General features: G+C 32.7%; 2 protein-coding genes across 3 annotated transcripts; one reads left to right on the top strand and one right to left on the bottom strand.

Annotated features, from left to right (window-relative positions):
- Positions 1-5,545: 5,545 nt before the first annotated feature.
- Positions 5,546-8,412, bottom strand: LOC123195447 (plant UBX domain-containing protein 1-like). Of its 2 annotated transcripts, none has more exons than XM_044609134.1 (7): positions 8,242-8,412; positions 7,659-7,755; positions 7,449-7,514; positions 7,049-7,116; positions 6,751-6,880; positions 6,547-6,651; positions 5,546-5,885 (listed from the first exon to the last, which is right to left on the bottom strand). In XM_044609134.1, exons 1-7 carry the CDS (start codon positions 8,323-8,325, stop codon positions 5,689-5,691), a joined length of 747 nt encoding a protein of 248 aa, XP_044465069.1. In that variant the 5' UTR covers positions 8,326-8,412; the 3' UTR covers positions 5,546-5,688. The 2 variants fall into 2 exon arrangements, with proteins under 2 accessions (XP_044465069.1, XP_044465068.1); XM_044609133.1 differs by having other exon boundaries at positions 7,449-7,517; positions 8,242-8,409.
- Positions 8,413-10,908: 2,496 nt separating this feature from the next.
- Positions 10,909-17,066, top strand: LOC123196716 (AUGMIN subunit 6-like). Its single transcript, XM_044610810.1, has 13 exons — positions 10,909-11,195; positions 11,280-11,336; positions 11,413-11,507; positions 12,170-12,320; positions 12,747-12,872; positions 12,980-13,136; positions 14,054-14,114; positions 14,194-14,431; positions 14,828-14,953; positions 15,126-15,287; positions 15,390-15,642; positions 15,777-16,253; positions 16,487-17,066. Exons 1-13 carry the CDS (start codon positions 10,980-10,982, stop codon positions 16,525-16,527), a joined length of 2,160 nt encoding a protein of 719 aa, XP_044466745.1. The 5' UTR covers positions 10,909-10,979; the 3' UTR covers positions 16,528-17,066.
- The last annotated feature ends 300 nt before the right edge of the window (positions 17,067-17,366 follow it).

Here is a 17,366-nt window from a genome sequence, read left to right as displayed (position 1 = left end):
GACACAATCTAGCTTATCATACATAGACTTGATTCAAGTTTGTCTTGACTTCCCTCACAAAATTCCACGTCATTAATGACGAATTGGTTCGTGTCCAAAAATAGATTTAGAGCCAATATGTAACAGTAATTGAGATGTTTGGTCAACTTGGATGATGCAAATGTGCTCATGGGTGATTCAAGGCTGAGTCTAACCTAAACTGGGATGAGCTAAAGCTCAACTCAATAATAAAAAACCTCAAATCCAAATTGATGGGTTAAAATTTTCTTAACTTGAGACTGAATTGTCTTGTAAAATCTTCATTCGAGCTTGGATTTAGGTAAAATTTGACCAGAAAATGTAGCATCGCTGTAGTACCAACCCAATTTACAAGGTGTCATTGCATTCTTCATTCAACATAAAAGTTTTGACACTCCATCAAATGCAAAAGATGACCAAGACATTGCATTTGCTAAAGTCAAACAAGAATTTATAATATTCTTCACAATGATTAAATATTGAAGAGATAATACTAGCTTCATTTCTCTTTTTTTATTTTTTAATTGATGTTATCTGTGTTTATTGAACAAATAAACTTGAGGTATAACAGTAACTCAAATTCAAATCTTTATTTTAAAAATTTTAATACTTACCAGTTTCATTCTTTGCAATGCATAACATCTATTTGCAACACAATTATAATCGTTAAATAAATAATCCATGCAAATAGGTATGTTTTCCAATCAAAATTCCCTTCAAAGTAATAAAATAAAAAACATAGCAAAACAAGTGTCGGTTTACAAATATAAATAGAGTTGACGTTGCTCTGTTAAATGAAAGATAAATATGAAACAATTTTATATGTTGCACGATTTTAAAGAGAAACATTCTACATTCTAAATTCTAATAGGTTATAATCCTAAGAAATGACATAAATAGGCTTTGAGTAACTAAATTTGGGAAATTAATTAAAATAAGCAATCGGTTTGCCGCGTAAACTTTTTTCAGCAGTAATTCTTACTTTTTACTTTTTTAAGCAAATTATATTTTTAATTTAAAAAATATCCCTCATTTAATTTCTCAGTGTTTATCATAGTTTTTCACGGATTAATTGCTTACATTTCAGACGATACGCATTAAAATTAAGTTTTATGTAATGAATAAAATCTATAGATGAAAAACAGATTAATTTTTTATAAAATAATTGATTTTTATATACTTTTATAAGAAAATACAAACGGGTAAGGGAAGGGGTGAATGAAAATATAAATGGGTACATAAAAATACAAATGGGCGTGTGAAAATATAAAGGGGTGCATGAAAATATAAACGGGTGCGTAAAAATACAAACAAGTGCTTAAAATATAAAAAAGGTGCGGGAATTATAAAAGGGATGCGAGAATTATAAAAGGGGGTGTGTGAAAATACAAACGGGTGTATGAAAATATAAATGAGTGCATAAAAATACAAAACAGGTGCGTAAAAATGTGAAGGGTGCGTGAAAATACAAACGGGTGCAAGATTATTAAAGGGGTGCATCAAAATAATAAACACAAAAAATGTGCGTAAAAATACAAATAGATGCGTAAAAGTGTGAAGGGGTATGCGAAAATACAAACGGATATATAAAAATGTGAAGGGGTACATGAAAATACAAACGGATACGTGAAAATGTGAAGGGATGTGTGAAAGTATAAATATGTGCGTGAAAATACAAAATAAATGTATAAAAATACAAATAGGTGTATAAAATTGTGAAATTATGCATAAAAATATAAACAGATACACAAAAATACAAAAGAGTGCATAAAATATAAAAATGGTACGGGTGAAACAAAAGGGATGTGGATATAATATATTATAAATATAATATAATATATTTATATATAATTAAAAAAAAGGTGCGGCACCCCTTTTATAATTATATTATATTTAATATAATTATAAAAGGGGTGCCGCACCCCTTTTATAATATATATTAATATAATATATTTATATATATCCCGCACCCTTTTTATAATTTTTCCGCACCCCTTTTGTTTCTCCCGCATCATTTTTATAATTTTTTCGCACCCCTTTTGTTTCTCCCGCACATTTTTTATAATTCTCGCACCATTTTTATATTTTATACACATGTTTATATTTTTATACATCCCTTCACATTTTCATATACTTGTTTATATTTTTGCATATCCGTTTTGTGTTTATTATTTTCACGTACTCTTTTTATAATTTTCGTACTATTTTTATATTTTACGCACCCGTTTGTATTTTCACACATCCTTTTACATTTTCACGCATCTATTGTATTTTCATGCACTTGTTTATATTTTTATTCACCCCTTCCAGCATCCTTTTCTAAATTTCTACACCCCTTTCCAAATTCTCGCACCCGCACCCGCACCCGCACCCGCATCCCTTCTTGCACCCTTTTCCAAATTCCCGCACCCACACCCCTTTCCAAATTCCCACATCCCTTTCCAAATTCTCGTACCCCTTTCTGCATCCCTTTCCAAATTTCTCCACTATTTTCCAGATTCCCACACCCCTTTCAAAATTCTTGCACCCGGACCCTTTTCTAGATTTTCGCACCCTTTTCCAAATTTTCACACCCCTTCACATAACCTGTTTGAGAAGAAAATGCACTGTTTTTAGAAAAATACACTGTTTTGAGAAAAACGTACTGTTTTTGATATATTCATTATTATCAATATATAACAATCAATTATTGTATAAAAAATTAATCTGGTTTTTAATCTATAGATTTTATTCATTACAGATAATTTAATTTTAATGTGTATTGTGAAATGTAAGTAATTAATTGACGAAATGCTATAGTAAACGTTGAAAAATTAAATGAAGGGTATTTTTTGAATAAAAAATATAATTTACTTAAAAAGATAAAAAGTAAGAATTGTTATCAAAAAATGTTTACGCGGAAACTGTCTATTCTAATTAATATTCCAACTAAATTTAAGCATTCATAAAGCACAAAAATCATAAAAGCTCTTTGTTATATTTATTAACTCAAAATAGAACTCTTTGCAACTTTAATTAAAAATTTAATACTTAAAACACTAAGAAACCAACTTTAGACTAAAGACTTAACAATATTTAGAAAATTAACTTGAATTAAAATTTTTTCCTCCGCATAAGTAAGCCACCTCGACATGTCTTAACACTAGACTATATGCCTAGATATTCTTACCGTATATCATATCACACGTTATGTCACATTATTATCCTCTTTACGAGTTTGATCATCATGAGTTACTTTCTTATGTTTTAACACAATTTGTTTTTTGTTTCACATTTTTCACTCGATCACTCTTTTACATTTTTTTAAAAATTTTCATGTATTTTACATTTTTTTGGTTTCTCATCATTCTCACCCACTTAAGGAGAGAGACTCACTCTTGTGACGTGATCATACAATGCACCCTCCAAATATATAAAAGGATCGAACAAATATTTAAATCTTGCCTATATTTAAAGATGAAAATTTCGTTATAATAGTCTTTCATGTTGATCGACAACCTTTTTTAAGTCTCATTAAAAATTATTGCAGATTTATTTAGGTCAATATGGAACCCATCCTTCTCATTAGTTTTTTTTTTTTTTTTAATTTCAGAATTCTCTCCAAAAGATTGAAGATTTTCTTGACTTATGATATTTCTCTGATCTCTTCAGCTATTTCATCATCCCCAGGAAAAGAAAAGTTAGTTGTGGTAGGTGGGAGTTGTGCGTGGGAAGGTTGGGTATTCTTGTTACAATTTATACCTACCTTTATATATATATATATATATATATATAGAGAGAGAGAGAGAGAGAGAGAGAGAGAGATAGGGGAAGGGGGAAAGAAAACTGGCATTGTAATTTTCATGACTAGCATGTAATCTCAATTATCTCATAATTCCCATTCAACCCATTTTTCACATTTAATGTCATAAAATTATAGTTTAAATGTCTTTAAAGTCAAAGGTCGACTGTCAATTCGATTCAATGGTGGAATTTAAGTATATATTTAGCACATAATGGCCCATCTAATAATCCTCAAGAATAAGCTATCTGCCCACTCACGTCTGAAGTTTCTTAAATTATAAGTTAAATAAATTATGTTTCCCTGTTGTCAAAGAAAGGGAAAGTGAACATCCCTGAGGGGTAGTTGAGTTGAGCAACATATTAATTAGGTAATTAATTAAATTCATCCACCTGAATGGGGTTTATTTGAGATTGACTACCACTCAAGGGTCATTTGAATGGGGTCTATATGAAATTAACCACCACTCCAGGGGTTACTGAAGGAAATTACCTTTTTTTATAAAATTGTTTTGATTTAATGTAACTTTGTCAAAACTCACGTACATCATCTATACGATACATTTATATTTTAAAATATTATTTTTTAATTTTAAATATAAAAATTAATAAGTAAATATATAATTTATATATTAAAAAAATTAAGAAATTAGAATGTAATTTTCGAGATAAGCTTACTCTCTCTACAAATTCAAGTTACATGTATAATTAAACCAAGGTTAAATCAACAATACTTGGTTCGAGGCGTGCATTGTTTTTGAAGTAGTGGTTAATTTCTTTACATCCCTTCAAATGGTTTATTTTATTAATTTCCCTAATTATTAAATGTTCCATATTTATTAATACCAGCTCACACGTGGCAAGCAGATATTAAATCACAAGGGTTATAAGACATCAAACAGGTGGTGGGGTATTGAAACAGTAAAGTCCAATTATTTATTTATTTTATTAAAATTATCGATCTTCGGTGTCAGTGTAATATCTATTTAATAAAGATATTGGGGCCCAACGAGATTTGATTGAAGGAAACATGAAATATGCCTATTTTATTTGTTATTATCTTATTTAAAAAATATTCCCATAGATATTATCTAGAATAAGATATTTAAAAACAGGATGAGCAAGTGAATGGCAGGGGCCCGTCATGAGGCAAACTTTAAGAGGGAATTTTGAAAGTCAGATCTAGAAGCAGATCCAAACTTTAGTCTTTTAAACAAGCAAATGCTCAAGCTCAAAAGTAAAAAATGTTTCAATTCCAGAACCCTTTTGATTTAGAGCAATACATATGCTCACTTTTGTTTGTGTAATCAAATGATATATCATATTATATCTCTCTAAATCACTCAATCACATAATAATATATTATTTATATACTTAATTATATACTCAATCATATGTATATATAATTGTATTAATCGATTAAATGAAGATAATATTGAGTCAATCCAAAATGGGCATTAACTTGAAACTAGGATTACAATAGAATTGAATCGAATCAAATATTGTTAGCTATATGATATCCCAAGCCCAAACCGAAGCCCAATTTCATACCACAACAAGCTGCAATCATTTCTTTTATACGACAATTCTGCATGAGACTCTGTATTGTGAACCCAATTGTATAACTCATATCAGATTAATAAAATATAGATCTTAGTTGGGAGCTTAACCTAATGGTTTGTGAGCTAAATGAATAAGAACACTGACAGCTTATGGTTCAAATTATGCGGTTGAACAAAGGCAGTCATGCAGAAAAGGAAGCAACATTGATACATTTAAATATTCAGGCATAGCTGTAGAAACATTAACAACAATAACAATGTGCAACTGTTGCGAGAACTGATTCGCCAAGTTAGTTATGAAGTCTAATCAGGCACTAAGAGGGTGGCATCACATTTTCAACCACTTCGGCTTGACAGGCTTTTTCTCAGCAGGTTTCTGCTCCTGAACAACAGGGGGAGGAACTGCTACAGATTCTGGTGCAGACTGAATGGGCTCTGGCTGCTCATTAACGATTTCCAGACCTTTCAAAGACAACACATCTTCCTGAAGGAATGGGCCTGAATTAACAGCTGCGGCATCATCATCTGAACACATAATAGGAAAAAGAACAAATTGTTAGACATTAGTGATTGTTTCATATTCATTGCACAAAGCAAGTCAATCCTAAATCAATGGACTAAAGATAGCAAGGTAGAAGTACTGTTCATTTTACAAAGATTCATCAAGAGACAAATTGGGTGAGAGCAGCCAACATTCACAATGGTTGTTGAAAAATTAGCATTGGCATTCACCAAAATTCACTTCAAGCAGTTGTCAAGTTTGCAAATGGAATAGGAAGGAAATGGGACTAGCCCTCATTCACCAAATATCAGGTTGTCACATTTTCACACATCACAGACGAGATTGTAATGATTACTCTTAAAAAAAGACTCCACATTAATGTAATTGTCATTAATTAAAAGGATTCACAGGAGAAATCTTGGAACCTAAGCTCCAGCAAAAAGTGGCCAAAACATCAACTCCAATAACAAGAAAATATAACAGTGGCCCCTAAATTAATGCATCGATTATTAAGGACCCATGATTTAAGGAACAAATGTAAGTCACCACAAGCAGAAAACAATAAAAGATCACATTATAAATGATACAACAAGATAGTTTAAAAATGATCAAACATAATATAGTATATATAGAAAAAAAAATAGCATATAAGAGAACTATGGCATCTGAAAGCACACTCTTAACCTTTAGGTGGACCATATGAAAAATACACAATAGCGCCAGGAATAAAGCCAGCTGCATAAAAATCTTGTGATAAATCTTTTATTAGCTTCTTTGGGGGAGTCGTATCTACAAAACAAGCAATTGTTAGTCTTTACAACAGCAGTTTCAGAATGTAAAATGCCTCCTTGATGATTACATCAAAAATTTAAAATTCTAATACATTACATAAATGAAATGGTAGATCTGGTCGTGCAACCACTTTCACAAGAAGATCAACTAAGTTCTGAATTGTTTCTGATTGATGGAAAGTGGCCTCCAGTGTATGACCATCAGGAAAGCGGACCCTAATTGCAGCCTTCATACAAGAGTAAATGAACTTCAGGCATGGATTATAAATTTATTAACCTAACCTAGTGTTTCAAATATAATATGCAACAAATTTCACAATAGCTTATTATGTTTCTTCATCCTACAACACACTAATAGGTTAAAAAAAATAATAATAAAATGGTCTGGTGAGCACCTTGGTAATTTTTGACCTGCGAGCTGCCTCTTCTGCCTCTCGGATTTTTCGTGTCTTTAAGAAATTCTCTGTTCATAATTCCATTTAAGGTGACACAAATCCACACAAATAATAGATGGCAAATGATAACAAGAAAATATAGAAAAATGGATTCTTTGTTTGATATGTATATAACGTGCCTTATCACACGTCCAACCTATTGATTCCTAATCTTAGAACTCAAAAGATGTACATTATTTTTCAATCGTTATCCATTGTCAAACATAAAGATGGATTTGAGAAGATGTTGAGCAGTTCTCCTAAAATCAATTCTATATAACTCATGCCCAGTCAAAGAACAACCTTCTCCTTTCATATGTCATAGTTACATAATATATTATAGCCCCAAGAAAGAAATTACCTTGCTTTTTAGTTGCCAGAAGTCGGGAATAATCTTCTGCAGTGAACTCATAAAAGTCATCCGTCTCTTCTGGCCAAAAAGTAAACAAATGCTTCATCAGGACATCAGCGATAAGATTTTCATAGATATTTTTAAACATTAAAATATTTTATGGCTAGTACAATAGTCATTTCACCTAAATAAGGAGCTTTAGGCTTGTGTTATTCTTACCAGCATTGGAAATTGCAGATGGTGACGCAGACAGTCCAAAGGTTTCAAACACACGAATTTCTCGTCCATACTTCTCTTTAGCAGCTGCTAGCTTGGCCTGATACAATTCAGCCAAAAACAATTAAAAACAACAGAATTGCAAAGACAACCTTATAATCAACAACAAAAGAGTCACTGAAATGGCAGAACCTGCATATGAAAGTGATAAACAATGTATTCACCTAAAATCATGTTCACATAAAGTACAAAAATCAAACAACTCAATGAAACTTTAACAACGAGGATCACTATACACATCAAAGAAAAACTTAATTTTATCTTTACATGTTGAGGAGATAGTATTTGAATCCTGCATATTCCAAACTTGCTATCTAATAATTCAAATTTCAAAACTATGACCTTTCACTGTCAGTTTTTCTTCATAATTTCTATCAAACCAAACTTAAAACAAACGAGAACCTGACATACCCACATACAAAATGAAATAACAGAAGCATAGCAACCGGTTCTAGACAAAATCCAGATGGAAAGACGAGGAAAAACCAATGTAATAATGACGAAAATTAGTGAGACAGAAAACGACCTTAGCTGATTCAAGTTCCATTGGATGAATATTGCTGTGTCTCCTCCTCTTCAAAGGCACTGGCGAAGAACCATCAACTAACATCAGCCGAGGAAGCAAAGTCTTGAGTCTTGATCTTTATCTTCTTTGCGCGACTGGATTTGGGAAAAATTTAAGTAATTCCTCTCTTCTTTCTGTAGGTCGGCGAGATGAAACTTGTTTCACTGTGAATTTGGGCCGGGTCGGTGGTGTAAAGGGCCTTCGCTCAATATGACTTTCATTTTAGTTTTGGGCCTTCTTCTAGTATAGCCCGTCATTCATCATAACACCCATATATAAGTTTTAAGGTCGGTTATATTATTTCAGGTGTATTATTATGGTTTTTTTTTTTAATGTGACATAAATTAGGGGTTTTACTAAATATGAAAATTAGATTTTTAAGCTGATAAATAATTGTGCATGAAGAGTATATACCCTTTATCTAATGTCATATTAGATAAATAGAGAATGTGTCACACATGAAATTTTTAAATATCAGACAATTGCTTATAATAAGATGCACGCACATGTATTTAATAAGAAAAAGGTATTGAACTATGATGCTTGGAGAGAAGTAAGTAGGAGATCTCAAATTTAAATCTTGGATTGGATTATGTAGTTTTGATCTTCCTATGAATATGTTAGGTTTATGATGAATATGTGATGTATCAATTTTGAGATACAAAAAGCAGGGACATATAAATTTGATTAGTGAAAGAATATGCACGATCAGATTAGATAAATTTCACAATATTTTGCTTAATGATCTATTGTCTTAGGTATAAAATAATCCAATATGATTGGTTAGGAATTTTTTTTTTTAACGAGGAACTCTATTCAAGTTAAACTGTCATATTATAATCAAATCAACCACATTGAGTAGGACAAACCCCAAATCCAATGACTAACTCCATAATAATTGAATTAGATAAATCAAAAGTTCGATATTTATATATCACTAAATGAGACCCAAACCCATGTTGTTTTATACATAAAACATTTTTTTTATCATTCAAGCTACCTTTTGAGGTATATGCACTGTGTTTTGTTGTATAAAAGTGCGATTATGTGATTTTCCGTATCTGACTTGATTGCACCCTTCATTATATAAGATTTTTATAATTAAGAATAATTGAAAAGATAAATCCTTTAGAGTTTGGTTAAAATTCAAGCAAAACACAAATGGATTACTTGTGATAGTGGTTCCTTTTTGGGAGAGTAAAAGTTGTTAACAATGATGACTTGTTAAGGAGGTTCATAATGTGGTCCAATAGTTTCCCTTTCCAGTTTGATTAAGAATGAGTTGATGTAGACAATATTTGAAATTATTTAAGGGTGACAATATCATTACATTAATAATAATAGTCATTTTCACTTGAACCAAAAGACATACGCTATCAATGTATATAATAATAATAATAATATTCATCTTTTCCTTTTAATATATGTGGCAAATCAAGAGCATAAATATATGACTTCTTGTTGCAATTTCATACAAAACGCCAGTTGCCACCAAAACTATTTTGTTTTAATTCTTTTTGGGATGGGACGGCTAGGTTAATTATTGAGTTGGTAAAAAGATACAAATTAATTACCTAAGTTTAGGTAGCAAGAGGACAAGCACAAATGAAATATAGCAATAAAACGAGATGACGGTGGCTTGATGGGAATCAAATATCTTAATTTTCATAAGGAAAATATTTTTCTGTCTTTGATACGAGAATAATAAAATGTCTTTATTTATTTCTTATTTTTAAAGATAACTTAATATGTAAGAGTTTAAAAAATATGTAGAAAAAATGACATGTGGGTGGGAGATATGTTTATCCCTATTTTCATTCTGTTCCTAAATGTTAAGATTTTATCTATCTTTATTTCATCTTTTTTAAAGAATATCCTTTTTATTTGACGAGAAACAAGTTAAAAATTAAATTTCATGAGTCAAATTGTAGTCTCTATATAAAATCTTATGTCCTATTTAAGTATATACCATTTTCCTTGGTCACCTCCCCCTTTACCATATCCTAAGTTACATATTGTTGAAGGATAATTTAGCCCTTAAGCTAAGCCAAAAATATGCACCTCCTTTTTTAAGCATCACTCAGTCATATAACCATTCGTTTTTTACACCAAATTTATTATCAGGAATTTTTAAATAATTTTATTAGTAATAGGTTTAAATTATAAAATATCATTTTATTTTACTCTAATAAAATAAATTCAAATGATTTATGTTATGATTATATACAATTAAATGAGAAATAAAATAATTGTGTATAATAGATAACGCAATTCAAAGGTTCACTTTGCAAAATGATTTGCTACAGTGAACCCGCGAAACATTGCAGTGTAGCCTCCAACGGAAATATAGATGACGCCGCCTAAGCAGTTCAAAATCAAATCCAGCCGGCAACAACATCACCTGCGCACGCTAGCATCTGCTCCCCGTTACAAATCCGTTCATTCGATTTCGGCCGAAACGAGAGTCCTTTTTTTCCCCCTTGGCCCCACAAAATTTTTCAAAATTAACCAAAAGAGCATCACATCGGGGGACCATTTCACAATTATGAGAATACCTAGGGACTTCATTTTAAAAAACGCGAATTAAAAATTTAAATTAATAATTAAAAAACCAACTAGAACGGAAAGCAACTCACAGAGAGAGAAGAGAAAGAAGAAATCTCGATAGAGAGAGAGAGGGAGAGAGCAGTGGGGTGGTGATGACGATGGACAGAGAGAAGGAAAGAGAGATAGAGCTAGAGAGTGCAATGTACACGAACTGTTTGCTATTAGGTTTAGATCCATCCATAATCGGACCCGGAGCATCCAACGGCACTCCTCGGGTCGGACTTTTCCGTCATTCCAACCCTAAATTAGGCGAACAGCTTCTGTACTTCATCCTCTCATCTCTTCGCGGCCCTACTCAATCTGCCAAAGTAGCATCGTCTCTTTGTCTTTTCATTTTTAAAAAATGCAATGCATTATACATGATTTCATTTTGTCCTTTGTGGATCTTTCAGGATTTCGATAAGGTCTGGCCGATTTTCGACTCTGCGCAGTCGCGTGATTTCAGAAAGGTGATGGTCTTTTGTTTTGTTGTCGTTTTTTAAATTGAAATTTCGGTACCAATAGGTTCTGTTATGTGATAATTAGGTTGTGCAAGGGATAATTAGTGAGCTGGAATCGCAAGGGGCTTTACCGAGGAGTAATTCGAGAGTTTCATCACTCGCTACGTGTTGTGGGCCAAGGTTGGTTGCTTAATATATTATGTATTTTATGTGGTCTTTGAGTTTCTTGAACTGAATTTGTGTTTGGTTACTGAGAAAACTGACTAAAATATGTCAACTGAAATTACGCACACTACATTTATTTTTTATCTGTCTTCTTATAAATATTCTAGCCATGAGCGAGGTTATACATGTACGCTGCAAATTTTTGAGTTATTTATTTTCCAGATTGGGAAGGATAGAAAACAAGAGACATCTTACCTTTATTTTGGTGTTAATTAACAACTGAACTGGGAAAGTGATGGATGGAAAATTTTCATGTAAGAGCTTTTATACTGTTTTGCACTACATTTTGTAAGCTGTATTACACGTGATAACTTGTAGTATGTTTCCATGAAAGTTACTTCTTAATAATTTTTTAAATGCTACTATCTAATTTGATATGACGCTTGAATGGGATCATCATTAGTTTATATGTTTTTTTTGTGAAATATCACATGTTGGTAATTTGAAAGTGAATAGTCTTTATATATAATTTTGTAAGCTTTTTTTTTTTTTTGGGTTTTGGTAATGAGGGATCAATTTAAGTGGGTATTAGGTTTAATAATTTAATGCACAGGGTTTTGCTTGGGCATTAATAATAGTCTTCTTTCAATAATTGAAAGTAATTTCAATTTTGACAGATTTGTTGAACTTCTGTGGCAACTTTCTTTGCATGCTTTACGTGAGGTTCATAGACGAACATTTCCAGATGATGTAGCGTCTAACCCACTCCCAGCCTCGTTAACGGATGTTGCCTTTTCACATGCTGCTACACTACTTCCTGTTACTAAGGTATTGGTGGTTTTCATTATATCCAGCAAAAATAATGACAAATTCTATGGTACAGGGTGCCTTATAGGGGTTTTCAAATTACTGAAATACATTATGGTAGTCATTTCATGTTAATATGGTATAGGATTTTGTTGATCTGAGTGTGAATGAGGACATCTGAGTACGTAATATTTCATATTTGGATACTCCATTTAATTCATATCTGAATTAGTGTCATGTGAATATTTGTTTGAATTTAATATGACAATTTATGATTAATTAGGGCAGTTTTGGTGTTCCTTGTCTGGTTTTGAGAAAAGACTGTAGTTTGGTTTATGTGTTGCCGTATCTTCTGCTTGTTAATGTACTCTATGCTTTTAGCACCTGTTTGAAAGCTGATTAATTTCTTCTAGGGTATCTTTGATAATAGCTTCTTGTCTTAAACAGGCAAGAATAGCACTTGAAAGAAGGAGGTTTCTTAAAAATGCAGAGACAGCAGTGCAGAGGCAGACAATGTGGTCAAGCTTAGCTCATGAAATGACTGCAGAGTTTCGTGGTCTTTGTGCAGAAGAGGTAAAGAGGGTTACTGAATCACATTTGTTCAGGCACTTAAGTTCCATTCTGTTGCAAAAAGCTTTACAATTTTTTTTGCAATTTTCTTTGGAAACTCTGGATTGCAGGCTTACTTACAGCAAGAGTTGGAAAAGCTACATGACTTGAGGAACAAAGTGAAGTTGGAAGGGGAGTTATGGGATGACCTTGTGTCTAGTTCCAGTCAGAATTCCCATTTAGTTTCAAAGGCTACTCGTTTGTGGGAGTCTATATTATCTCGTAAAAGTAAGTTCAAAAGATTACTGTCTCATAAAGATTTGAAATTTGTCTTCTTTAATGTTGCCATTCTCTGGATTGTTGTATGTTACAAGATCTCTTAGGAAAAGAAAAAACAACTGTTTTGATGGACTATCTCTTTTGTGTGAAAACTTTATACCTTTCCTATAACTGCAGTTAATATCAGGCATTTACATTTCATGGAAGGATAAATATGATTATGATTTTTTTTTCTTGTACTGATATTTCTATGGTGGATTTAAGCTACATTGACTTTGTTTATACAGTAGCTGCATTATGATTATGCCTAAAAAATACATTTGATTGAGCTTGCCATCCCTTTATGGTTAGGTTAAGTAGTAGCTTTTGCATTTAAATTCAAATATCCTGCTATATTTGTTGGTGATGGTGTAGGAATACCATGATTGGTGTTAACTATGGGGATCATCAGAAGAATGTTAGGTTTTTTATTTAGAAGAAGTGCTACTTCTACAACCTACTGTTGACATTTCCAGTATTCTTGTAATCTTTAAGGTGTGAAGAAATAAAAAAACAGTTTCGATTGTTTGATGACCTGGTGCGACTTTGTCACTCATGACCTACTTACATATGTGATTTATTTGCTTTTACTAGGTTTCAATCTTAGTTCAGGGATCCACTTATGTTAGAAATATATTGGAGCTTTTCCATCCCTGTTATCACTTCTATGCCTTTGCATGAAGTGCTTTCCTTCTCTTCTAAAACATACACTCCCAATGGATTCAGTTGATGAACCATCACAACTGGAGATGCTTGATAAAATCCCAGGCTAGGTTTGCTACCTCTGTTTCTTATTTCAAACAATTTAATGATATTGCCAATTTCTACTTTTCTGTGGTTTTTTTTCATGTTAACTTTATTTAACAACCTTAGTACTCTATATACAGATCAACATGAAGTCCTTGCTTCAGGCCCTATTGAGGACTTGATAGCTCATAGAGAGCATAGGTAATTTACCATCACAAATCATTTTGGGTGCAAAGATGCCAATCACTTTATTTCCTCATGTATATTCTTCTATTAACAGGTACCGAATCTCTGGTTCATCTTTGCTCGCAGCTATGGATCAGAGTTCTCAGGTACAGTCTGGTGATTTGGATGAGAAAGAACATAGTGATGGATCGTCCTATTCACAAATTAGTGATGACTCTCTTTCTCGAGTGGATGATAGGGGTGGAAGGGTTCACCCAACTGTTGATGTTGCAGAAATTATTAGGTGTTGGACGCATGCCTTACAACGTATACATAAACAGTCACTACAACTGGTATGCCATTATTTCCTTTGTTATCAGCTGTTCAACACAAATTCTTCTTTTGTCTTTTTCTATTTAGATTAGTAGTTTGTATAACTGGAGTCTCATGATTATGAGCTCTGAATGTGGGTTAAGGTAATAATATCTTTCTCATAGATTGGATTACAACTATGCAAAATGTATATTTACTAAAAATTCATATTTTAATCTAACTGAAAACCTTTTATTCTTTTATTTTTTGATAAGAAATTTTAGATTTTGTATCAATAATGTAAATGTTTATTTGTTCTATTTAGTAGCAGCAGCTGAAACAGAAAAGAAGAAAATTTCAAATCAAATTATTACAGATTTAATAATTTCGCACATTGTTTTGACATACCGAAATGTTATGTAATAACTTTTCTTTAGGCAAAAGCTAATGATGGAAACGGTCCAGATATTTTGCGAAGTGCACAAGAGGGTAGTACAAGTGGTCATACTGAGTCTTTAGCCTCAACGCTTGCTGAACATCAGCAACACTTGGCCAGCTTTCAGGTAAGTAAATAATCTTTTTAGATCAAGTCAGTCGCTTTTAGATAGGCTGACGTACTCCCATGTTAAGTACAAGCATAAGCACTTTCAACTTTTCCATAATGCATTGGTCACTTTGAATATGCATTTACTTAGTATCAGATGTCATGTTGAAGATATTTGTCATAATGTGCAGGTGCTCATTAACCAACTGAAGGAAGTCGCTCCAACCATACAAAAATCAATATCAGATTGCACAGAGAAAGTAACTGGTATTTCCTCCACTCTGCCTCCAGTGGCTAAACATCGCGGTCGAGCCACTTCACCCATACAAGCCCACAGCAGTGGGAGGACATTGGTAATTATTTGAGCAATCTTACTTTAGTACCAAATGTTTGGACGTAATACCTACTTTTGAAATGCTTATTACTTTCTTTTTTTGTTTTTTTTTGTGATGCAGGAAAATAGCTGCGACGATGTTTCTGAGGTGACTTCAAAAATGTCAGGTGTTCAGCTTGATAAGGTTTCAGCTAGTCCACCCACTTTAAAGCTCCCACAACTGTTCAGTTTAACCCCAAATTCTTCTGGAAAAGGAGGAAATATTCAAAAGCGTCATACTTTAGCCCCTCAAACCAACCAAATGGAAGGTTTCTCTGAAAGAAACTCCCTGGACCAGCCTCTGTCAAATAATCGCTTGGATAACCCACCACAAGGTTTGCCATCTCTGTTTCATACCATTTTGCATATATAATTGGCTAGCTGAAACAATTTCATTTTTGTGATTGCAAAGAAAATTTGGTCTTTGAACTGTATGTTGATATTTTGATTTTGATTTTATTGTTTGCAGAAAGTAATAGTTCCTATGTTCAATACTTAAAGAGATCTGTAAGAGAAGCAGCTCTATCAGTGCAATCCTGCAATTCAGGATCATCACGAGACAGTCACTCTGATGAAAGCTCTGAACATTTTTTTGTGCCTCTTTCAACAGCTGGGTTTTCTCGCCTTGGCCCAGAAAACAAAGCATCTCCAGTAAGGAGCAAAAGATTATTCACATCTCAAGCACACACTTACGTGCTTGATAGTCATGCTCCTGATGGTCATGTCGGGAGTAAGTATGATGATATGACAGACATGTTGAGTGAATTAGATTCACTTCGTGATTTTGATCCGGTAAAAGGGTTTCTCTCATCTACTGGTTCAAATGGTGCAATTTCTGAGACACAGAGGTCATTCTATGACATTGATGAAGCTCAGGATCAGGTCTTCTCACCACCATTGCTAATGGAAACATCCTTGCTGGCTGATTCTTATGAAGACTTACTTGGTATGTTAGTCTTGACTGCAAACTCTTTCTGTAGGAGGCATCCCATGGGGTCAATCTGTTATGCATATAAGTTCATCACATGTTATTAAATAAGTTACTTCTGCATATATTTATCCAATATGATCACATTAGGCAAATTACTAAGCTGCTGTGGGCAATTTTTGTGTTTAGTCATCATCTTTATTTATTCTTGAAATGTTTAGGCGTTTGAAAGCTTGCTAAATTCTTTGCAGCTCCACTTTCGGAAACTGAAACTGCCTTGATGGAGCATTGAGACCAAAGTATAGGCAGTGCCTGCTCTCATAGTCATGATGAGAATATGACTAGATCATATTGGTGGTATTGTTTTCGGACACTGGTTGGGATATTTTCCACTGCCCGCTGTTTCCTTTTGCATGATGCAAATCCTTGTATGTATTCCTTCTTAGTCTTGAGTATCTTATTGCTACGATTGATATTTGTTATATGGGGCAAGGGAAAACATGAACGTTTTTGGCACTGCTGTTGTACATGCTTGTAACATACCTGAAAACCCAAGATGAAGTTCTATATGGCAATTCGGCTCCGGATAGAGGATGATATTTATAGCTCAACCAGATTAGTACGCCAGAAATTCATGTTTAGCAGAGAATTGCTTTGCTTGCTAGTGTGATTTTCAGCCAAATAGATTTCGGGCATTAATGCTGATTTCTCAAAATTATTTTTGAAGGACTGATTTTAATGTATCTGATTGATGTGTATTACAGTTTGATTGTATTATGCTGACAAATCTAGAATGGAAATTACCATCTGAATCTTCGAATTTATTTAAAATTATATTCTTCAAATAGGATTGTGCTTTTTTTTTTTTTTTCCTTTTCTGCTTTCTTTTCCAATTGATTGAAGTCCTTTTGTAGGTGGTATTATTATTATTTTTTGGTAGCAAAGAAATATTATTTGAGTCGAATTATCTCTTTAGGGTTGAATTGATTACACTAAACAAATGAAATTTTGGGTTCAGAGATTAGTTTTAGAACTATTATATCAGGTAAGTAAAAAACTTAATCTTGATATATCATCGGAGGATTTGAACAATTACTTTATGTTTGACATCTCATTCATTTATCACTTAAG

The sequence above is a fragment of the Mangifera indica genome, chromosome 14, assembly GCF_011075055.1.
Source record: "Mangifera indica cultivar Alphonso chromosome 14, CATAS_Mindica_2.1, whole genome shotgun sequence".
Lineage (NCBI taxonomy): Eukaryota > Viridiplantae > Streptophyta > Magnoliopsida > Sapindales > Anacardiaceae > Mangifera > Mangifera indica.
The sequence above is the reverse complement of the archived record's forward strand: the minus strand, read 5'-3'. Positions and strand labels throughout refer to the sequence as shown.

Bases quoted from the DNA above. Each gene is read 5' to 3' on its own strand.
- LOC123195447 (XM_044609133.1), bottom strand. From the start codon at position 8,325: ATGTTAGTTGATGGTTCTTCGCCAGTGCCTTTGAAGAGGAGGAGACAC. The intron at 7,756-8,241 runs GTCGTTTTCTGT...GAATTGTATCAG, and splicing joins TGGAACTTGAATCAGCTAAG to GCCAAGCTAGCAGCTGCTAA. The intron at 6,652-6,750 runs GTAATGTATTAG...CTTGTTTTGTAG, and splicing joins AGATCTACCATTTCATTTAT to ATACGACTCCCCCAAAGAAG.
- LOC123196716 (XM_044610810.1), top strand. From the start codon at position 10,980: ATGACGATGGACAGAGAGAAGGAAAGAGAGATAGAGCTAGAGAGTGCA. The intron at 11,196-11,279 runs GTAGCATCGTCT...TGGATCTTTCAG, and splicing joins GCCCTACTCAATCTGCCAAA to GATTTCGATAAGGTCTGGCC. The intron at 14,432-14,827 runs GTATGCCATTAT...ACTTTTCTTTAG, and splicing joins ATAAACAGTCACTACAACTG to GCAAAAGCTAATGATGGAAA.